Source organism: Coenobita brevimanus, chromosome 106, assembly GCF_032717465.1.
Source record: "Coenobita brevimanus isolate Jiangsu-jjx chromosome 106, ASM3271746v2, whole genome shotgun sequence".
NCBI classification, from domain to species: Eukaryota; Metazoa; Arthropoda; class Malacostraca; order Decapoda; family Coenobitidae; genus Coenobita; species Coenobita brevimanus.
In genome coordinates, this window is record NC_137059.1 from 481,470 (window position 1) to 505,568 (window position 24,099).

Here is a 24,099-nt window from a genome sequence, read left to right on the forward strand (position 1 = left end):
AATCTGGCTGCAACTGTCCTTATTTGAGGGGCTATATGATGTATCTAGGTCTAGCTCAAGGGGAAAAAAAAAAAAAATGAAAGGGCTTAGGGATTTTTGTCAGGTAAATGCACTAACCGAGAAGTGTAATGGATACCGGTATATATTTGGAAGGACGGGTGGCCAGTTGCAGACCGAGGAAGATATAGGGTGAGGTCCTGCATGGAGACCTGTAGGCAAGGGGATTAAGCAGGGAAATGGCTCAAGATTGCAACCCAGGACTGGGTGACATGGCAGTAATTTATTGTGGCCACCCCTTGTAGGATGATTATCAGACAGTAAATAGATAGACCTAGTTAAAGTAGAGTATGGTAAATATGAATATTCATTTGGATTGCAAGAACTGAACTTAACCACCCTGGAAATTTGTCACTTGAGAAACCTTATCAAAATGTTTAAGGTTATGACAGGCAGAGATAAACTTGGTAAAAGTAACTTTTTTCCTTTGTTGCACCCATGTTTTTTACATTTTTACATTGATAAGTTTTAACATTTTGATAGATTTTGAGACTTATTTTTGTCCCAAATGACTCCTACCCCTACAAAGGTATTAAAATGCCTGAGACCTCAACCCAACAGGCTGAAAGATCTACTGCAGTCCCAGCTCCAGAGGCAGCAGTAGAAAATATGCGCGCCCTGAGAAGCCACCACCAGATCACTGGAATACAAGAGTCTGCCCAAGAAGGACACAGGAAGCCGGCACGCCCCGTGGCCAGAAGTCCCTCTAGCCTGGAGCCGCCACACCGCCCCCACTACAAACCGAGCCACCAGTGCCAGCAGTGATGAGAGCTCGTGAACTTAGTGCTTGCTAGAGGCAGCACAACCGAGCTTGCTAGATGCGGCTTGGAAATGCAGGAGGAGTTCCACTGTTGCAGTGTGCTTGCTATACGTCGCATGACTGACCTTGCTAGAGGCGGCTTGTCAACACAGGAGTTCCAGTGTTCTAATGCGCTTGCCAGACATGGCACGGCCAAGTTTGCTAGAGGCAACTTGGCAATGCAGGAGTTCCAAACCACACACTCCCTGGAGTGCAGTGGGCATCCCCAACGTGACACTGAAGCTGGAGCAAGTCCCCCCCCACACACACACACACACACACATCCCCTCCAACAGGTAGAGAGTGCCCTCCTACCCCTGGAAAATGAATCCCAGGCTTAGTAACATAAACTTGTTGGCCCAACTACCTCGGGTCCCTCCTAACTTCACCGCTAGACCCACTCCGGGCACAAACCGCACAACCCTATCACCAGGCTAAGAGAGAGGAAAAAGCCAGATATCGGGTCTCCACTTTCCGGAGTGAGGGTCACAGCCTACCTCCCCCGTAGCCCTATCGACATTAATTCACTACACCACAACACCCGTAACTTACAGACGTAAAGGCAAACCCCGACCCCTATCCTTTTCCAGAGAGTACCCCAGAGGCGAGTGTAGGTGTAATATCCGGGACATCCCCCTCCAGATCCCCTCCCAATTCCCCTTGGCCCCAACTGACCACTTCTTATATGTAAATCTCACACAATATTGGTTTTAAAGTTGTATATACCGGTAGTGGCTTGTGCAACAATAATTCTTCTGCCTTGCCATCTGGAGTTTCTGTGTTCACCTTGTATTCTTAAGGTGTGTTAAATCCTGCTTTGGTGTTCCTCCCTGTTTAGAAGAGCCCCATTAGACTAGGAATACCCTAGTATAACAGGAATGAGGTCTGATAACGGAGGAAAACCAATCATATACGTCGCCTGAAGTCAGATACGGATTAAAATCCAAATCGATCGAAATGCGTAAAAAAATTACCCAAATGAACCTAACCTGCCCTAACTAACCTTATCATAACCACAATAAACATAACCTTGCCCTATCTGGGAAGGGGCGAAGTCCCCCAGACCCCCCTTCGGTATCATTAATCACCCAGTTGAATGCCACTCACACCTTGAAAAGCCTACCCTAGGAAGACGGTGTAATGTAGGACTCTTCGGCTGCCTAGACACTGATGGGAATGAAAGCCATCGCAGGGTGAACTTCGGGCAAGCGTCGCGCGTCACGACGCGACAAACTGCGGAGCGATATTGAAACTTCATGAAGACGGCAAGACGCATTTGTGAAAGAAATGCGATGGGGAAGACACCCCCCCACGCACACACAACATAATTTGGGATATAATGTCATAGAACGCACTGAAATAACCGACGGACGTGGGTGCAACGAAGGAAAATTATTTTTAAAAATAATGAGATGCCCACCAAGGAATCATATATCTGCCCATCTCTCTAGCAGAGATCGAGATTGGATGTGAAAGTTTGCTCAGACAGAGTGATCAGTGTATGGAATGATCTACTAGTGGAAGCAACAATTTCAAGAAATGTAAGTCTTGATGTAGTTTGATGAGCCTGCAGACCGCTGTCGCCTTCCACTGTATAAGGAGGGCACAAGTAAGCACATATACAGTCACAAACAGAAAAAGAAAATACAGTATTGGTATTAATATTTCTGGTGGATCTGAGAGTTCTTTCAACTTGATCTGCCAAGGGAAACTCAAATGCAAAAAAAATATTAGGCCTTAGAAATGGAATATCAGTATAAGGCATATTACTGGCATCATAGATATAAATTTAAGTTGTTATGTAATAGTTTTCTTACCTTCGTTGGTGAATAAATTACTTCGTACTGTAGCATGTGCTGCATTTCGGGCGCTTTGAGTTTACTTAGTATCTCTTGGTTCTTGAATAGAGTTGAGTGTTAAACCATTATTATGCTTGATTTATTTGATTCGTGACTTCAAATGCACACTCATTACCCAAGATATTTTTCTTAGCTAAATAAGCTGAATGTGATTGGTGTTAAACTTTTGGCTGGAGTTTAAAGTTCCTTGTCTGGCGGGAACAGCTTGCAAATGTAAACAAACAAGGTGATGGCGACGGTGAGGCCAAAGCGACTCTCGGTGAATTTTGTTGATAATCATGAAGTACAGCAGATTACAAGTGAAACCAACAGAGCAGGAGGTATATGATCATTTTTTGGTTTATAGTAAAAGTACAGATGGAGCGGAATGATTAGTTTCGGTCATAGGCATACATGAAGATGATGGTCAGGCCGAAGTGACTGAAGGTTACTTATGTTGATAATCATGAAGTTCAACAGAATATAGGCGAAAGCAACGAAGAAAGAGGTAAGATTTTGATCGGTTTGTTCTAAAGATTTAAACTTACTGTCTGGCTTGTCAGGTACAGTATTCTGGGATTTTGATTGTCATCGTGATCGGGAACTTGGGTAAGGACCTACAGGTACGATACAGCTTTCTCATAACACCTGTTATGCAGATGACACCCACATCATGAAAAATATCCACTACTAAGAAGATGTCTCTCCTGCAGGAGGATCCAGATTGAGGTTTAGCACAGGCAAACAAAAATAACAATTATCTCACGATATATAGTTGCAGCTAGCCAAAGAATATGGTGATCTTGCTCTTGCTGATCAACAAATTGAACAATTTTAGCTTGAGGCACTTTGCTTCAGTTGTGTTCTTGAAAATTACATATAAGTTTATCAAATGGCTTTCTGTCTACAGGAAACAATTTGGCTTGTCATTTATTGTAGAGCTACCCAAAGTTAACATTACATTGAGTAGGTGGTTTGTGAGTACTCCCACCAGCCCACATATTATTATTCTGTCTCTCACCAAATGTGTTAATCCTGAAGGGGGTGGCCACAATCACCTCCCTCTCACTCTGTCCACTGCCAGCAGGCTGCTTCCTTCCAACTTGCACCTCTGTCATTCATTTACTTCTTCACCCCATCCTTCTGCTTATCCTCTCCATTCCTCTACCTCTTCTCCTCATCCCTCTACCTCTCCACTCCAGTCTTCTAACTCTCCTCTTATTCTTTTATATTTCCACCCCATTCTTCTACCTCTCCACCCCATCCTTGTACCTCATCCTCAGTTTTCCCCTCCCCCTTCCCTATCCACCTCAAATACACTCTCCTAGTCAGTCTCTCATTTTCTGTTCTCCATACCGGTATGGCCAAACCATCTCAGAGTACTTTACTTCAAACACTGTCTGGCACATCCACTTCAACACCATAATGCTTCATCACTTCCTCATTGTTTGTCAGCCTTGCCACATAACCACGTGCTCCTATCAGGTACGGTAACTCATTTCCAGTCGTCACACTTACTGTATGGTATTTTCTCTCCAGGTATACCGGTACTTATTCCACTTGCTCAGCGGGGCCACAATAGACAGAGGAATGCCTCCCAGTCACATGGTAAATCACAGGAGTTGTCTCCCGTTGAGGAACTGGAAGAGGAATCTCGTGATGTAGTCTCCAGACCAACAGGTATGGTACAGTATATTTATGTTAATACTGTTAAGTCAGAGGAGCTATCCTCTTGATACCCAAACTTGATCCAAAATTGCTATCCATCCAGCTTAAATATTATCTGTATAATACATTACTGCTTAAATATGATGCTAGGCACAAAGAAGTGTTGTGGAAAAGTTGCAGATCCGTAGCTTTATCTTATTTCTCAATAGAGCTATGTGTAATAAGCTGCAGAATCATGAAAATCTAGGCCAAGTTAAAGTGAAAGAACTGTACTAATTATCTTTAGCCTCTGAAAATGGCAACACTTAGTGTTTTCAGAACACACATCTGGTGACTTTGGATTGGGTATGACAAGGTATTGCTAACAGTACAGGCTGGTCCATTTACAATGCTTCCCTCTGCCAGGCGGTTCTCTTGTGCTGCAGGGAATGGATGGCTCAGTCAGCATTATGGCTGCCTACCCTGCATCATTTATTCATTTTGTACTCCCAAAGCTACACACACTCCCAAACCAGCAGACTGAGCTGTCCTGTCAACACACAATGTATTGTAACTCTATTAAGTTGAACTGATTATAGCATTTTGTGATTTATGGACAGAGCTGCTGAAAGAAGAGGAAGGGATGGTGAAAGGATCGATTGCTTTTGGATTCTGCACACCGAAGAAACAGAGAGCCATGCTGGACAAGGCTGGGTCTGCCCTCACACCCACTGGTGCCTCCCGCGCCTCGCCTGCCACACCTAGAATACCAGGACATCGAATAACTACACCAAAGACACCTAAAACGCCTCTCACTCCTAGAACCCCAAGAACACCTAAAAGTGTGTACATTTTGCATTGTATGATTACCATTACCCAGGACTTCTGATTGTGGCTCTCTGGACCCTATCTCACCCCACATAGGGGTGGGAAAGGAGGTCCAGATGATGATGATGATACATTATTTGTCTTTCCCTGTTTCTGCATTCAGCTTCACCTCACCATTGAGTGGGGAATCGGGTAGGATGATGATATTAGATTATAGAGCAGAGTTTGTCATTGAGGAGCATGACGAACTAAGCAACGTCATGGGAAACTAATCCTAATGCATAAGAAATTCTATGTATTGGTCTTGAATAAATAGATACTGTTAAGGATATACTGTACTGATATCTTTTGAGTAACTTCTCAGTGTGTGTTATCACTTATCATTTCATAACAGTACTGTACTTGATACATTTTCCAGGTGGAAAGAAAACCCCACAAGGCAGGAGGCTGTCTGAGATCCAGGAAGCACCCACACCATACAGCTTCAGGAGGAGGGTTCAGCAACGTAGGTTTCTGTGTATTAGTTTTATTATGTAATTTCCCTAACTTTAAAATATCTACCTCAGGATACTCTATATGTTGTGTTTTCAGTCATGGAAGCTTGTATGATGTACAGCATTATTTTCTTGTTGAAGCTAAGGCTACAGTTTCATCTGAAGGTGAACCAAGTGGACTGCAGACTTAAACTACCTTTTTACAGTCCAGTTTTCCTTCTGAGGGATTGGGAGGGAGTTGAGGGATGCTCGGAAAACCACAGTACCACCATCGGAAAACCTACTTCACTAGCATAAAATTAGAATGCGGATTGAAGTACAGAATTTACAACGTGTCCCACAATCATTAAAGTTTTGCTGAACAGTATATGCAGTACTCCATTTACAGGGTACCAAGGTTCATATGTAATGATCCTCTACCACTCCACCGGGTGATTTCTTGTGTGTTGTGTGGATGGCTCAGTGTTACCAGTATCAGTGTCTTCCCTGCGTCACATACTGCTACAGTATTAATTTGCCACCCCCATTACCACCCACACCAGCAGACTGAGCCTTCCAAACAATGCACAGGATAGTGCTTGATGGGTTTTCAGTGGAATTCTATTTACAAATCATACTGTATTGTTTCTTGCATTGCATTTACTTTATGAACCTTAATTTATCAGGTATCACAAAGATCGTTCTGGACGAGGACAGTTCATCCTCAGACGATGATGTTGATGACAGCAACTACAGTGAAAGTGACCCAGAAGATGACAGTAGCAGTTACCATGGCAGTGACTCTGATGATGGCCACAGCAAGGAAAATGTGTGCCATCTGGAAAATAAAATGGTTAAGACCCCCAGCCAGACACCTTCAAGAACCCCAGGCAAAACATCCAAGGCTGCACACAAGACCCCAAGCAGAGTGGGTCAGTGTGGGGTCGGCAAGATGAAGGATGGCACTCCAGGACGCACCCCATCCAAAACACCTTCCAGAGCAGGACGTGCGAAGAAGATTAAGGATGTAGAGATGGTGAGGGAACTTTCTTTTTACTGTAATATTTATCTACCTATATACAGTATCTGTTTATTTATCTGTCTCCCAAATGCCTTCCAAACTAGGGGTTTGTGGAGATGGTGAGTGTTAGATCTTGCCTCACACCAAACTTGGGTGGGGAGAAAGATTATGATGATGATGATAATAGGAAGAGAGAGTTGGGTGAGATGATGATGTGCAGATTGGTAAGATAATGATGATAGGGAGAGGGAAGTAGATGAAATGAGGAGGAGGAGATCAGAAGGATGAATATGATCAAAGATTATGATCATGAGGAGGGGGAGGATGAAGATGAATAAGGATGATGAAGACTATACCTAATCAGCGTGCAATTTCCTTCCAGGTGGCCAAAAGTGATGATTATTTCATTGCGAGTCATGATGAGGTAAAAACCAGAACATCCGACCACACTCTGAGCCGTCTGTCCACCCCACGTTTAGCCCCAGAGATGCTGCAGTCCATCCTGTCTAGCATGGTCACAACACATCACAAAGAACGACAAGCACTGAGGGACGATTGCAGTCAGGCATTTGCTCGGTGGATGATATATTTGTGGTGGGTGTCATAGGATAGTAACACACTTCAGTTCGCTTATCTGTCTGTTTATATATGTGTCAACGTAGCTATAGCCTGGACTAACTATGGTAAGGTTACAGAAGTCATGTTTGAGTTAACTGTGGATTTATTTGAAGCTGCTGTGTGAGTGTCCTGCCGTGGGATGGGATTACTGTGTTTGGTAATTGGTCTTGTGCAGCACATGAGAATGAAAAGTGATATCTGTGAAGTAGAGTCAGGCATCCGGGAAATTGAATAGGGAGTCAAAAAGAACGTGGCCCATTTAATTGGACATAGTGTCATTCATTCTCCTGCCATCCATTTTTTTCCTGCTCTCTGGGCCCACCTCATCCCATTTTTGTGTGGGAGAAAGAGGTTTTGTGATGATGGTGATGAAGATGATTATCTGTTTAGTTTCATTTTTTTATGGTTTGCTTTTTCATAATTTTTAATTGCATTCTTATCTATTGTTTTTTAATGCTTTGCTTGTGTTTTGTTTTTAGTGTTTGCTTCTTTTATGTTTTTTCTTTTTCATTTTGTTTTGTATTTTGCAGTGAAGGCTTCAGCATTTTCTTGTATGGTCTGGGAAGCAAGAAACAGCTGATTTCAGAATTTCAAGAGCAGTACTTGGCTGAATATGACCATGTAGTTGTCAATGGATTCTTTCCCTCACTCACCCTTAAAAGTGTAAGTTGATGTTAGAGAGAGAGAGATTGACTGATTGATTCAGGAGCAATATCTGTATAATTCTCACTGTCATTTTTCTCTCCAGGATTTCTGGATCCTGCCTTATCTCATCTTTGGGCAGAAAAGGAGGTCAGGATGATGATATTATGACAATTATTCTCTGTCTGTCTTGTTGAATCCTTATATTATAATCTCATAATAATAATAGTCTTCATAAGCAACGTTGGGTCTGGTTAGTACTTGGATGGGTGACCGCCTGGGAACACCAGATGCTGTTGGCATCCCTACGTGTCAAGTGGGGTTGGTGGAGGATTAGTACCCCTTCCTGTAAAACAATTAACTTTAAGCCCTTGACCACCCCGTTTGGGATACATGGCATCTGGCAGTGGATGGATATTGACTCTAGCAGATAGATGGTATGAAGTGTGTATGTGTTGATGTTTATGCCTTTGGGCATTCTGAGGGCTTGAGTGGTACGTGAATAGGAGTGTGGTCTGTACAGTTGGACAAACTCTGGTTAGTGGCTTTTTTTTTTTCCCCTCACCTATCCCTAAGGTAGGAAGAGGTCTGGATAATAATAATAATAATGGGAATAATAATACCGGTAATAATAATAATGCTGTTCCCAACCAGATCCTGAACAACATAACCCAGGACATCTTGGATCATGACAGCAGCTTCCACAGTGTACAGGATCAACTGGATTTCCTGGATACCATATACTCTAACTCGACATCCGATCCGCTCTTCCTGCTGATCCACAACCTTGATGGGGCTATGTTGAGAGGGGACAAGACACAGACTGCCCTTGCCCGCCTTGCCAGTTTCCAGAATGTTCATGTCTTGGCCTCCTTCGATCACATAAATGCACCATTGCGTAAGTTTGTTGCGCTAGGTGGGGAGGTGGAGGGAAAAAAAAAAAAGGGGCTCACATGATGATGATGAGGATGGTGATGATGAAGAATGAGCTGAAGATAGGTAGATGGATAGAATTTTGTAGGACTGTGTTATTCCATACATTTAATTATTATTTTTTCTTCTTATCAGTTTTGGACAGTAAGAAGATGAGCTTGTATAATTCTGTATGGTTCGACGCCACCACGTTTGAGCAGTATCGTGAGGAGACGTCCTATGAGAATTCCCTTCTTGTGCAGCAGTCCAGCTCCCTTGCCCTCTCATCACTTATACATGTCTTCAAGTAAGTCCATCTGCTTGTTGTTGTTGTTCTGGCCCCAGGTTCATCATGATATTAGCCTGGTGGACTGCAGGCTGAAGTTGCTATTCTGCAGTCCACAACCCTCTTCATGGCTTGAGGAGGAACTGAGGGACAGTTGTATAACCAGGCAATGGAGAGCTGCTTAGTTATACAAATGTGGTGGTGTTGGTGATGATGGTAATGGTGGTGTTGGTGGTGGTACTGTTGGTAATAAAGCTCTTTTATTTTCTTTTTCAGGTCACTAACACCTAATGCTAAAGGAATATTCATGCTTCTTGCCAAACATCAGCTGGATCAAAAGGACAACACAAATTACATTGGTGAGTACACAGTTAGTTCAGATACAGGTTGGTCAGTAACTAGCACTCCACTAGAAACTCGCCTGCCAGTATTGTATGTACTGTGGAGAAAGCTCAGTCTGCTGGTGTGGGCTTGGGTGTTGTAGTAGGAGAAGGATATTATTAAATGGCAGAAGTTAGATGACATTGGTGTCTGAACTGTTCCCACAACACTTCAGAATTGCTGGGCAGAGTTGAAGAGGAGTTCATTACATTGACCCACCTGTATTTAGGTACGGTAATGTGCTGAGCTGGAAGTTTCGAGGATGAAGTGCATGAAAGAGTACATCAGGGAAGAAAGCTTGCTGGATCACTGAAAGCAATGATAAGGAACAGGGAAGTGAGGATGGATGAAAAACAGTCATTGCAGAATAGTATCATTATTATCATTACTGAAAGTTGTTTGGGATTAATGAAGTTGTTTTGAAGTATAAGTGAGTTTTTTGGTACCATTGTCACTGTAATTAATGAATTTGGTAACTAATTAGGTATCTTTCTTTCAGGTATGTCGTTCAGTGATCTGTACCAGCGGTGTCGAGAGAGCTTCCTCGTGAATTCCGACTTAACCCTACGAGCCCAACTGACAGAGTTCCGGGATCACAAGCTGCTGCGCTCTCGGAAGGGTCACGATGGAGTGGAAAATCTCACTGTTCCACTAGAGCCAAACACACTACAGGACTTCATTAATCAGCAGGAATTGGAGGGTGGAGCATAATGTATTGTGTACCTAGTTTTTGTATTTATGTCATATGGTTGGTGGTTTAGTGGATTGAGCTGCTCATAAAGGTCCTGACACAGGGGAGAATCTCACCAGTCCACTCAAGCCACTGCAGGAATATCAGCAGGAACTAGAGGGTGGAGCTTATATAACACATCATTATTCCACTCCACCCCAGCAGTGTAGCCTTGTGTTTAGTGCATCTAGCAGTTGAATTGTTAATGTATAATGCCTGATGGTCTGGTGGGCTAAGGCTCTTAGGATCTTATTCTTACTCCTCAGTTACCTATGTATTCATCATCTCTGCCACTTTGCTCCCTCTTGGGAACCCCCGATCAGGGGATGAGTGTGACAAAAATGCCTCCAGCCTACCTCATCCTCACTTCTCTCTGACATTCCTCTCCCTCTTCTTTAACATTCAAGAGTATTCTGTCCCAGAGTCATCTTCCATACCACATAATGTGTGCCTCTACCACATATTGGCTGATTATAGCAGCAAGAATGAATGTTGTTGTTGCATAACTGTGGTCTGTCTGGCTGAGCAGACTCACCAACCTCAAGTAAGCCACTGCTTCTGTGGCACTTCCTACAGGTACATTACATACACACATTTACTTTGCCATAATATTATATGAGCATTCTAACCTCAGCTACTTCTGTGGGTGTATGTGGTAAACAGTGCTCACCAGGGTCAGACTGGGGTTCTTCCCCACAGCAGGGTGAAAGAAAATGTGAAATTCATGTACTGTTTAAAAGTATACCTTCCATAATATGTGTAATGGTTAATGAAGGCTAAAACTAACACTTCTGGTTTGAAAACAATCTCACATGCTTTGTGGTTTCACTTGTAGAGCAAGAATCAAATCATCATAATATCATTCAGACCTCTTCCCAACTAAAGATGGGGTGAAGTAGGGTCCAGAGAGCAAGGAAGAAGCCTAATACGAGAAACTAACCAAAAACTAGCCCAGTTGAATGGACCACACACTTATTCACTCACCATTCAGCCCCCCTGACTCCTAACTCCACCTCACAGGTATAAACATCCTCACTTATGTCTGCAGCCTTCCTTCCTGAGCCAGTCCATTCAGTTACACACATGACATTTCTTCGGACTCAAAAGGCATTAGATATCTCCTCATCCAGAGGTAGCAACTAGTACAACTGTGAATTATTTGAAGGTTTGTGCGATTACACTGTTTAGCATATTGAGTTTCTAAATATTGTCATCATCATCATCATCCGGACCCCCTTTCCCACCCTAGGGCAGGGTGAGGAGTAGCAATGTCCCGACAGTGCAAATTTGCCCAGTCCGATGGGCCATGCTTCCATTCACTCACCATTCAAGCCCCCAGAATCCTGGCTGTGTCTGATATGCGAAAAACATTCACCACATTCTGTAGCTTCATAGAAACGTATCCGATATTGTACGGTATACCGTATAATTCGTACGGTCCATCTATAGTTTTGAAATAAATTATTGAACTTTTTGTACAATTTATTTTACCTGTTGGAACTTGCAGAACACTAAAGCTGTGGTGTTATTAAGCTGTCATTTACAAGTGCTGACAATAATATTGATTCACTTCATTATAATGAGTGATAGGGTGAGCAATGAAACTTAAGCCCAGTGATGCGATGTACAGAGCTCAATAAGAGTTTCATAATCATTTTGTGGGAAAGTGGATCAATATTATCCACAGTCATAAACTGAACAGATCATGTAATTTTAATAAATTTCATATATGAAGCTTCCTGAATAATTTTGTCATTCGCATTGTTGTATGAAGTGAAAGAGTCCAGAATCTGTTTATTGCACTGAAGCACTTTTTTTGATAGGTTATAATTTGTATTCATTAAAATCTGTAATACTTGAGCATCATGAAGTGTATAAAGTACTGTATCAAATTCATCCCGACCCATTTCCAACCTAAAGATGGAGTGAACTCAGATCAAGGAACAATGAACGAAAAAAAAAAAATGAATTATCAACAGCATGCCCAGTGGAATGGACCACACAATCATGCACACATCATTCAAGCCTTTTGGAACCATGCTGATCCACCAAACTTCATCAGATTTTCTTCCATGAGGAATAAAATCTAAGTTTTGGGGGGCAAGCAGTGTTTGACAGCACCTTCCGAGGAAGTTTGGATGCAAAGTCTCATCTCTGCAGTGCTATCACAGGGCATTATATTTCATCATCAGTTTAGTCATACAGCCTACAGGTTTGCCTATATTCCTCTAATTTAAGCCAAATATGTGAAGAGGAAAGGATAGAGAATACTCATTAGCAAGTTCACACATATACCATGCAATATAATTATTGTTATAATCCTAACTTTTTGTGTCAGTGCATGTCATCATGAATTAATATTGTCAGTATTGCATAACCTGGCATGTATCTGGTGCCCAGTTGTCGCTGAAGATATACTCTGTGAATAAATGTGAATTACCAAGTTAGTCTTAAAACATCCTACCAGTTTTCTTATATTGCATCACTACTGGCCAAATTTGTGAACAGGAAAGGAAGTAAAACATTCATTTTTACATCCACACATTTACTTTGCCATAATGTTATTTGAGTGTTCTAACTCCTGCCACTTCTGTGGGTGTATGTCATCATGGCATGACATTACCCATGTTAAATGACCCGCCATGTATTTGGCGCCCCAGCTGTCATTGGAGATAGGAGAACCAATAAGAATAAAGGACTCAAATCCAAGTGTCTGAGAGCCAATCCCAGGCCATCTTGTTCACCGGTTGGGCTCCCGGCGTCCCCCGATAGAAACCAACATGGCGGAGGTGAAGTTTGATCAATTCTTGTTGATATTCTTATTTATAGCCATATATGTGTAAATTTTGAGGTATCGTGCCCTTGGAACCGTATTTCAAGCCCCATTGAGGAGGTTAATAGTGGTGATGGGGTATGGTGGGTGCTGGGGTAAGGCGAGGGTATCCATTGGTGACTTTGTTTACACTGGACTGAGGTGGGGGGGACGTGACCAGTGCGGCACGTTTTGAAGAGATGAAGTGAATAATTACCGTATGAGGCAAGGGAAATAGCCCACTGGATACCTGCTGGTGCACGAGCAATCCAACTTCCGATTCCTGGCACACGAGGTCCCCAGGGAGCCTCGTGAGGGCGTGAGGACCAGGTGAAGTTTGAGTGACGACTGACTGGGCGGGTTGCGTCCTAATTTCTTATCATTTCGAGTGATTATGAGTTTGTGGCATTAGTGGGGGGGTAGAAATGGCTTTATCCTACATCATGCCACTCGGGTGGGGTTTATACCGGTGAAAAAGTGTATTTGAGCTGTGAATCCTCGCGAACTAGGTAAGTTTTGGCGTGGAGTGAGTGGCTCCCGGTGATACCATTGGTCGTGGGTAGAATTGGTCATTACAGGTGTGACCCATTAGGCTTATACCTTCGTTACCATTAAATAGTGGTGCATGCATGATTTAGGATCGCATTTTTATTTGAGCAATTCTCCCGAATATATAAGATATATAAAAACTTTGTGTACATTTTTTTCATGCTTGGCTATTTCTTCTATGGAATAAGAATCTGGCAAATTTTTACATCTGTACAGCCATAGGATTTGTGGATTACCTTTTTCCACAAAGTATATCTGGCATTGTACTAATTGTTTATTGTAATGGTCGTAAATGTGTACCTATATTACGAGGTAGTCTTACAGCAGCCATTGATTATACACACACTCTCACAGACTACGATTATGGTACTTACAGATACATATAATGAATGCCACAGTTGTTAGGTTAGGTTAATACCACCACAATTCATCTTAAACCGCTAGAATTTAGCGGTTATGTTTGATGGTTCGGTTAGGTTAGGTTATGGCTGCCGTTATCATCGCCTGTGAGTGTATACTTATGGCTGCTGTAAACCTAACTACGGTCTATATATGTTAATGTGAAACTCCCATTGTTGTATTAGGACCATATTTAGTGGAGCAGGGTGGTGAGACAGGAAAGGGTGGAAGATAACATTAAGTTTTGTTTGGTTAGGACTGGTCAGATTTGGTTTGGTTAGGATAGCTGTAATTGGTTGAATTAGCTTGGGTTTGGTTTGGTTAGGACAGCTGGTTAGATTAAGTTTGATTAGAATAGTTTACACTTGGGTTGGTTTTGTAACTCAAAAATGTCAGTTTGTGATGGAAGTGAAGATCAGAATCAAATACGGTAAATCACAAGAAATGCCAGACGAAAATAAAGTACAGTGCAGCACAAAATGTATGGTTGTAGGAAAGCACAAATGGGACCAGAAATTCAAGAAACTGTTAAAAGTTTATGGTAGATTTCATACTGTAATTACAACTTAATCTAGATACAGTGTATATTAGGGCGTCAGGCTATAGATAGACAGTATATTATTTGCCCTCGGATTGAAGGGGTTAATCAGACTAGTGAAAGAAGTAAGGGGAAAAGTACTTAGATTTTTTTCCAGTTGCCAAAAATGTTTATTGACTTTTAAAAATCTGAAACATATGGTAGTTGTTGCTTCAAGACATGGATCAGTTTCATAATATGTTGGGGGGGGGGAGGAGGGGGAGAAGTTGCATCACTAATCCAGACTTTTGAAACTCAGCTATTGTCAGTTTGCTGTATTTGGTGTTTTACATACTGTGCTTGCATAGATTTGAGTTTTTTCAATCATGGAAGTAAAGATGCATTGTAGTGTTGCTGTGGGTGTGATTGAAGTGTTAGAGAAACTCTTTAAGATGGTTTGGCCATGTGGAGAGGATGGAGAATGGGAGGATGGAGGAGAGGAAGGGATACCAAGGACGAGATGGAGGGATAAAGTGGAGATATATGAGAACTGGATGTGTGAGCTGGACTTAGGGCAGTTAGATGGCAGAGGATGCACAACATTAAGGCGGTTTGTTTGTGGCCATCCGTTGCAGGATTAAGGCATTTGGTAATAGGTAGGAAGGTGGATAGTTTATGAATTGGGTTGGTAATATGGCCATTATTGTATTGGTGCAGCAGAGGGAAGGTGGTGGGGCGGCAGGCAGTGAGAGCGATGCCGGGGATGGAGAGTTTGAACCCACCGCGGAGATGCTGGTGGACGACTACGATGATGAACGCACACTAGATGAGGAGGAGGATATGGAAGAAGGCACCGATAGGGAAGAGGAGATTGATAATTTAGAAAAGGTGAGTATAGAGGGAACTTCAGATAATTAAGATAAAGTTAGTACGGAGGAACTTTATATTTTGCTCCATAAGTTATTTACGGTATACTGCTTGGAAAATGTATGATTCACCAAGGACAGTATGGGAAAAGAGTAAATTATTTTTACAGTTTAATTGTGTAATAGGTACCAGTACCTGCTGGTCAAGTAGTTAGAACATCCTAGTTGGACTCTTCCTTAGGTTCAGTCCCCAAGAGGTGACTGGAGTTTTATTTTAGTGATGAAGATATTGCTTAGCCCCAGTCTGTCTGGCTGAGCAGACCCATCAACTGCAGGCAAATAACTGCCCCTGCAGGGTGTTCATGTGCAGTGAATGAATGCTCCTTTGCAACAAACAGTGCCCCACTGCAGTAAAGTTGCGGGGAAGAGTTGAGGTTAGGTTGTCTAAACAGGTCATCTGTCCTTATATAAGGAGTTTTGTGGAGTTACGGTAACTCTGAATGTGCCTGATAATAAGTGAAGAAAGTGAAGGTTGGATAACAAAAATTTTTATCCATAATGCCTCTGAAGCACTTTCACAAGGCACCATATGTCAAAAATTCTGTATTCTGTCCCCTTCTTGATTTTAAAGCATTGGGAGTTACTCCTTGGAGCTCCTTATGTGCACCTTGAAGGGGCTGCCTGGTAATGTAAGATTGGATGTGATTGTTTTTACCATTTGTACCTTTGTGTAATTCCAGGAACAGGACATGCCCATAGACCAGCTCTTAGCCATGTATGGAGGTTACCCCCCAGAGGAAGGTGAGGCGGAGGGTGATGTGGAGGAGCAGGCAAATGGGGAGGGTGAGGCAGGGGAGACGGGACAAGTGGAGGCAGAACCAGACAACAGTAATGAGGTTACTGGGGGTGGAGGCGAGGCAGATCCTGAGCCAGAGGAAGCCGAGGAGCAGGAGGCAGCGTCATCCAGATCGTCCACCTCAGAGGAAACCGTCAACAACCATGAGAAGGTATGGTAGTGGTCTGGATTGTGTTCTGAACCTTTTACAATCATTCCAGGTCACTATAGCTTGCCTTCTCATTATGTCCATTATTGTTTGATGTATAGTATATTTCATTATCATACCTGAATAGTTTTTTGATAACTTAGTAAATACCAGTATGTGCTTGTGATGTGGAGTGAGGATTCGTGGGGCTTACGATACTGGTGAGTGAGTGGAAGTGGGCCATTTAATTTGGCAGACGTTGTTAGTTTTCCTTTTGTCAGGTCTTTAATTGCTCTCCCAACCCTACCTCACCCATCCTTAGGTCAGAAAAAAGGTCTGGGTGATGATGTTCAGTATGCAGAAGTATCAGTAAAGTAGTACAGTTCCTGTGGTAGTGATGTTTATTGTAAAGCTGTAGTTTTTATTTTTTAGGAAATCAAACCAGAAGCCAAACCAGAGAGGAAAAGGAAAGAGAAAACTTCAGAATTAGCTCAGCTGTATGCTGACATGGACACCAATGGAGACACACCCACACCATCATCCTCACGCTCACTCAGATGTAAGTTCAAAGTACCGTATTATTATTATTATTATTATTATTATTATTATTATTATTCATCCAATCCTATGTCACCCCATAAGAAGCATAGGAACTCAGGGCTAGGCAAGTTGGTCCTGCCATTTAAGATGAGAGTGACCAGCCTCACTTATCCGTGAGTGGCATTACATGAGCAATAAACCCCAACCACCCCTTGGATATAAACCTGTACAGGCTCAATCCTACTGGAATGCCATAATTACCCACTAAACCACCAGGTGCCATAATTTGGTTATTTGGTTACCACTTAGCATAGTAAATGGTTTCCTGGTGTACAGGAAACCATTTGGCTTGTCACTCAGTGGAGTCACTCATTGGCAGAAGGAAGAGGAAAGAAAGACAGAAGAGGGAGTGTAAAGTCACCCATAGGCAGAAGAAAGAGGAAAGAAAAACAAAAGAGGAGGGAAGGACGAGAGACAAGGGCAGACACCCAAAGCAGGACTATGTCGAGTGAGTGGATGGTGAGCGCCCCCACCTACCACAGTTATTATTATTATTAATGTTTCCTCACAAGTGTTTCATTATATGAATGGTTTGCTGTGCTTAACAAAATTTTTATTTTTCGATTGTGCACAGGTATTCCCTATCTGATTATATGAACAGGTCACAAGCCCCTCGGGATACTGTCAACGGGGAGCTCTAGACAACAGAGTGAGGATGAGGAAGAAGAGGAGGGGGAGTACTCAGGGGAGGAGGAGGACTGGCATAAGACCATAATGATCGGGTCCTCCTACCAGGCACAGGTACCAGAGGGCCTCCAGGCGTATGGGGCCACACCACCTTATGAAAATGAGGATAAACTTCTATGGGAACCTGGCAAACTTAATCCTAAACAGGTAAGCATCATTGTCATCTTCATTTTCATCATCCTAATGTATCATCATTTTTAATTTCCATCATCATCACTTTCATTTTCATTTTTATTCTCAATACAGTATCATCATCACATCTTCATGTGAAAATGAGGATAAACTTTGGGAATCCTGCCTTTGTAATTTATTTTAATCTTATATTTTTCTCTGTGTATGCAGGTAGAGGAGTACCTAAGAGCATTAAGCCACCCTCCACCTGGGTCCCAGGGTGTGGCAGCCATACCCCTCGGCAAACACGTACGGGATGACGAACAGGTATGAGGCCCTATGGACAATTTTATCTCTACCTGTATTATTTTATCTACCATATATCTTGGCTAATCTGTGTATGTGTGTAATTGTCTGTCTGTTTCTGTCTGTCTGTGTATACAAAGTGTTGCCATGATCATTTCACCTCCATGTCACCCTGTCCTCTGTCATCATGCTGCCATAACTCACCATCCTCATTCATATACCTCTCACCTCCATCCCATCACCTTCTCCAACTCATGCTCCTGTATTCTTCTAGTCAGCCTCACATTCTCCATTTTTTCTACATGTTCCATCCTTCTCAGGGTATTTTAAAACACTTCCCATTGTATCTGAATATTGTTACAGTAGAAGGATATTTATTTATAAATTGCAACTTTAAATACCAGATTTTTTACCCTAATTCACATTTCTTAACTCTTTGTAAGTGATGACATATGTATAATATCCTATTCCTGTTACCTTCAGCTGATTTAATGTGACCTAAGAAGAGAAGTTAGGTTTTGAAAGGGAAGATGGTGACTATTTTTAACCCTATCACTGTAAATGGTTTCTCCTAAGGAAACAAGTGTCTGAAGATACCAAGAATAGATTTTTGGAAGACTTAATCAGTATCAAGAGGTTCAAGGACTAAAAATACAATTAGTACATAAACTTTTTTTTTTTTTTTCCCAGGAGATTGTTCTAGGGCTTATTTTGAGCAAAAAGGCTGTATCAGCAGATCTAAATCTCAGCCATAATGGAGCTTTAATTACTACTGATCTCACTGCTGAAAATAGTCTCATAATTAAAGGTCATCAGTATGTAGAGCTCTGTAAATGGTTGAGAACTATGCTTCTGTTGATATAGCATATTTTATCAAAGTTAGTTCAAGAATAGCTTCCTAAAGTTCATAAAAAGTCTTGAGGGATACTGTATATGCTGACCTATTCTTTTGTCAGGCACTGTATTTGTTATTACAATGTGGGTATAACGTAGAAGAGGCTTTAAGGCGGCACCGCATGAACCCCACCCCCCGTGCTTCCACCATGACACTGTGGTCAGAAGAGGAATGTAGAAATTTTGAAAATGGGCTCAAGACTTATGGCAAGGACTTCCACCTCATACAGCAAAATAAGGTGAGATTATAATGGTATCAGATTGGTTTCCTGGGGCTTGAATGGTAAGGGGATGAGTGTGTGACTTGTTTCACTGGCAATGCTGTTGGTTCGGTGTCCCAGTGTGTTGTTTTTTTCCTTTTTCTTGCTTTCTGGACCCTGCCTTACCCCACCTGCAAGGGGGAAAAGGAGATGGAATTTATGATGATGGTGGTGGTGGTGGTGGTGGTGGTGGTGGTATCTTATTGCACAGAGCATTGTGTTGATACATTTTGATACATTTCCTCTCTCTTGGCCAGGTCCGGACGAGGTCGGTAGGCGAGTTGGTGCAGTTTTATTACCTATGGAAGAAAACGGAACGCCACGACCTCTTTGCCACCAAGACCAGAATTGAAAAGAAAAAATATATTGTTCATCCTGGCACCACGTAAGTTTTGAGACTCGCCACTGATGTTTTTTGATGAGTGAGATCTGGCTACAAATTTGGTAACCATACTCTTTTCACTTTAACTAAGCCTAAAATTAACAGTAGATCAGCACAAGATTTAGGATAGTTAAGGAGAAATGCTATGGAAGGGATGTAGAACCATAGCACTGACGTTTTCTGACTCAGCTGTGTGGAATAAGCTGCAAGAGGATGAAAATCTGGGCCAAGTTAAGTTGAAAGAATTTTTGCCACACTCATCACTCCTAGGCAACATTCAGCCACTAGTATATAGAGCCAAAGTTCAAGCAGAAACACACACATTGCCACAGATCTTATGACACATCTACAAATTCTTTTTCCTAACGTTTCAAGCAACTGTTGGGAAGCAGTTAACTGGTTTTGGCACTTTGTTTAGCTTCCAGTCCATAGAAAATATTACCGGTAGCTGTACCAAGGCTGAAGGCAGGCATCATTTGAATTGACTTATTGATTGAATATAGTACAATGGAAGTGGAATAAGATGTGTACTGAGGTCTGTGTGCAAATTATGTGTATCAGACAGTCCAGATGAAGACATGAATGTTTAAATGAATGCATGTGGCCCATTTTACTGAGCACGTTGTTTGTTAGCCCTCGTACCATACTAAAATTGTGTGTCTGGATCCTATCTCCTGCTGTCTGTAAGTGAGAATAAAAGTAATGGTGATAATAGTTTAGCTATACCAGTTTACATTTGGCGTGTACTGAAAGTTAGTCCGGTTTTCATTAGTCATGTTGAAATGCCAAACTTAATTCTAGTCCTTTACCATTTGGTGAAATTGTTTCTTAATATACACCATGCTGTATATTTTCTAATTCAAATAACAATATATTGTTAGAATAAAATTATGTTTGCTTTATAGGGTGCTTATAATTGTAAGGATTGCCGTGATGCTTTTTTATATATGAGTGTACTGTAGTGATTATTTGTATGTTATTGGATTCAGATCAAAATATATTACTGTATAAAAGTTACAAAGGGTTTTTGATCAGATTGCAGTATATTGTTAAAGTTATAGATAGTTTTCTGATAAGTTGTATATCATTCTAAGATGGTACAACTTCCTCGTATTTGTGAATGTTGAATCAAGATCACTACGGTATATGTTATTAAGGATAGGTTTGTGATAGGGTGTTAATAATTTTAAGGATTGCTACGGTGCTACTGCTTTATATGTGAGTGTAGTGATTATTTGTGGGTGTTGCAGTGACTACATGGACCGGTTCCTTGATGAGGGTGAAGGTGTGGTGAGTGCAACCCCCTGGCGTGACAACCGGTCATCCTCCCCTAGCCTTCATGCCCTGCTGTACGGACGTCCTCCCCTTGGTGCAGCTGCTGGAGCCACTGGGACTGGACCCGAGTCAACCCCTGTGCCCCCTGCCCCATCTCAGTCCACACAGATCCCGGTGGCGCCAGATACAGGTGGTGGTGGTGGTGGTGGTGATACTGGTGGTGATAACACCAAGGAAACAAGTGGGGTTTACACTGGGCTGAACCAGATGGAGGATCTGGCCCGGCACCTCGACCCAGACTCTATCGAATCTCTGGCTAAGATCACGTCCTCCACAAACGCTGCTGTGTCCATAGCCAGAACTGGAAAGAGAAACAGCAGTCCACATCCCATGGACGTGGATGTGGCAATAGCACGTTCCTCTGTACTAAGCCCTCAGACAATTGGTGTAGAGTCCAAAAGTGTAGCTATGACTGAGGCTGTTGCACAGTGAGTTAAATATATGCCTTTTTATTGTGTGAGTGAAGTGTAGGTTGTGAAAAGTGCAAGTGTTGGTTACCAATATTGCTGTGAAAATCTAGTAACCAAGGACACCCCAAGTTTGCCTTTTATAACCTGAAGGATCCATGAACACTTACTAAAAAACACTCGTGTCTGGGTCAACAGCTTTCCATGCAGTAAGCTAAGATGTGACTACGTTAATGAATTTTAAAAAATGTCAGAGATGATTTATGCCAGTTGCTATGAAAGCTTGTTTTTATAGGTACAGCCTAGAGCAAAAGTTTGCTGATACTTCTCTGCAGCATTAGGTTCTGCCTTTCAAATTTCTTACTCCTTCTCAAGTGACAGATGGTATCCTTCGTTCTCATACTCTTTTGTTGTGTGCTGCGTATCCCTTACACAAACAAATTTACATAACACCTTCCAGTGCCACAGTCAGCAGAGAAGTGTCAGCAAACTTTTTGCACATACCTGTACAGTACACAACTCGTGCTCTCAAAGCAGATCCATCAACCTCATTTATGTAGGTCTAGTTGTACATGTATGTGCTGCCTGTGAGAGGGAGTTTTTGGAGGGAATTTAATAATTTATTTATTGGAGTATGCCTGAAAGTATTAATCTTTGAGCCTGGGGATATTGCTATCGTCATGTTCTTGTCATTCTCTGACGATTTTGTTCTGCTTAGGACAGACGTTTTGAACTGGAGAGGTTAAATGTGATTGGTTTAGTTAATTTATGAAGGCTCCAACATGTTTGCATGCATTGACCTTGGTCAACTGATGTGGCTTTCCATACTGCTCAACATCTAACAGCCACACTGTTCAGTCCCTATTCCGTGAAGTCACACTGTGTGACCTCATCCCTGGACTTTTTGGTCTGCCTTTTGCAACTGTTTCCTCAACATTCACACCTCTCACCATCCACACCCAGTTATCATCCTCCCATCTTTTCCACATTTCTAAACCATCTCAATCTACCCCTTCTCATCACATCATTGATACATTCACATCCCATCCTTCCTAAAAAAAAAAAAAAATCATGTTGATGTTAAGGGGCTCATTTGAACTAGAGGATTAGGTAAGGTATTAGTAAACCCCTTCAGTATGAGAGGCCTATCCTAAAGTGAATAAAATTGTTCAGCAGCAGTAAAAATAAACAAGGATGTCAACCAGGTTCAAAGCTTTAAATGACATTGACTGAGTTCCGTGTGTATTCTCAGAGCAGAACAAATATTCTTGCCGTTTTATGGCAGTTATGTGCTCATGAGTCATGAGGCTGTATTGTAAGTGGATTTGGAAAATTCTTAGAAACTGTTCCATAGTGATTTCCCCCCTCCCCCCCCACTATGTTGGTTTTTAAAAATATATATACCAGTACAGTATTGGTTTATCGTATATTGGTTTAAAAGATGTACAGTATTTGTATATAACAAAGAAAGTCATTAGCAAGGTGTAATAGACTTAATAAATCATTTAGAAAAGATGCTATGTGGCTCACACTGTCAGAGTGGCAATGGTGATGTCACAGCACCTTCCTTTGTGATATATTTTGTATGTTACATGTTTGCATCTTTTGGTGCATTACTGAGGCAAATTATATCAGTTTGAAAATACTGTATATAGGTAACATGGAAGTCAGTATCCTGGTGTAAAATGCATAATAAATTGTATAGAACAGGATGGTATGAAGCATACAATGAAACTTATAATACATCTCTTACTGTCTCATCTTCTGCCCATACCCTAGCATGGAGGAGAGTTGTAAGGATTTCACACTAAATAAAGACCTGCTGTTAATGTAGTGGTTATATGAAGCTTTGGTAGTCTACGAGGAATAGCTCTTTATGACAGTTGCTCTCCTACTTACAGAATTGGTTCAAAATTCAAGAATGTTCGTAATTCAAAATTCACTAATACCGGAAGTGAAATGCATACAAATCTCTAATGAATACCGTAGAAACTGAGATACTGGTACCATTGTTGTAGTCATTTCTTCAGGTTGATAAAAATATAAATAAATGCCTTATGCAGTATTGGTAGATAACATTAACAAAACTCAAAAGAGCTTCAAATCATCATCACCAGGTCTTCCCCCATGTGAAACTAGCTACAGATTCCTCTCAGCTAGGGAGGTGGATGGAGTGTGAGAAGAGTATTGACACCTGAGCTTACTTGAGGCTTACTTGTGTGGACAGGAGGCATGAACGTATTGAGAATTATGTTAAGGTGTTACATGTTCTCTATCAGTTGAATAACCCATTATGAAATACTTTATGCAGATCACAGTACCATGTGTTGGCAATTTTTTTTTTTTTTTTTTTTTTTTGGGGGGGGGAGGTAATATGATCATAACACCAGTAAGAGAATCTAGTCTGATGATGGTTAATTGCTTTTTTGATGTTGGCATTGTCAGTGAAATGAAAAAAATATAAATTGCACCCATGTACACACACATGCATACACACACACACACACACACAAATATATACTTTATATATATATAATTATCATTGTATTTGGTTTTATCCACTCAGTAATTGAACATCTCACTCCTAATGCCCTTATCTTCCATTCCATAATACTCGCATGCCTGTGTTTATCTGTTATTGACACCATACATCCTTGTTAAGCCTGCAGCTGTTCTGAAAAACCTCATTTGTAACACTGCAACCTGGAAAGATTACTTTCATTTATTTTCCCTCCCATTTTCATCCTATATAAAGTCTT

At 41.6% G+C, this 24,099-nt stretch overlaps 2 protein-coding genes across 2 annotated transcripts; both read left to right on the forward strand.

Moving 5' to 3' along the window:
- Window positions 1-888: 888 nt before the first annotated feature.
- On the forward strand, window positions 889-10,769 carry Orc2 (origin recognition complex subunit 2). Its single transcript, XM_080285414.1, has 12 exons — window positions 889-1,072; window positions 3,167-3,202; window positions 4,234-4,374; window positions 4,962-5,183; window positions 5,588-5,674; window positions 6,329-6,678; window positions 7,046-7,257; window positions 7,812-7,944; window positions 8,578-8,821; window positions 8,992-9,142; window positions 9,398-9,480; window positions 10,002-10,769. Exons 1-12 carry the CDS (start codon window positions 889-891, stop codon window positions 10,211-10,213), a joined length of 2,055 nt encoding a protein of 684 aa, XP_080141540.1. The 3' UTR covers window positions 10,214-10,769.
- A 4,433-nt stretch (window positions 10,770-15,202) lies between these two features.
- Window positions 15,203-21,706, forward strand: LOC145416459 (mesoderm induction early response protein 1). Its single transcript, XM_080285415.1, has 8 exons — window positions 15,203-15,397; window positions 16,116-16,382; window positions 16,791-16,917; window positions 17,560-17,792; window positions 17,988-18,083; window positions 19,019-19,195; window positions 19,474-19,601; window positions 20,849-21,706. The coding sequence occupies exons 1-8, from the start codon at window positions 15,203-15,205 to the stop codon at window positions 21,363-21,365; spliced, it is 1,740 nt and encodes a 579-aa protein (XP_080141541.1). The 3' UTR covers window positions 21,366-21,706.
- The last annotated feature ends 2,393 nt before the right edge of the window (window positions 21,707-24,099 follow it).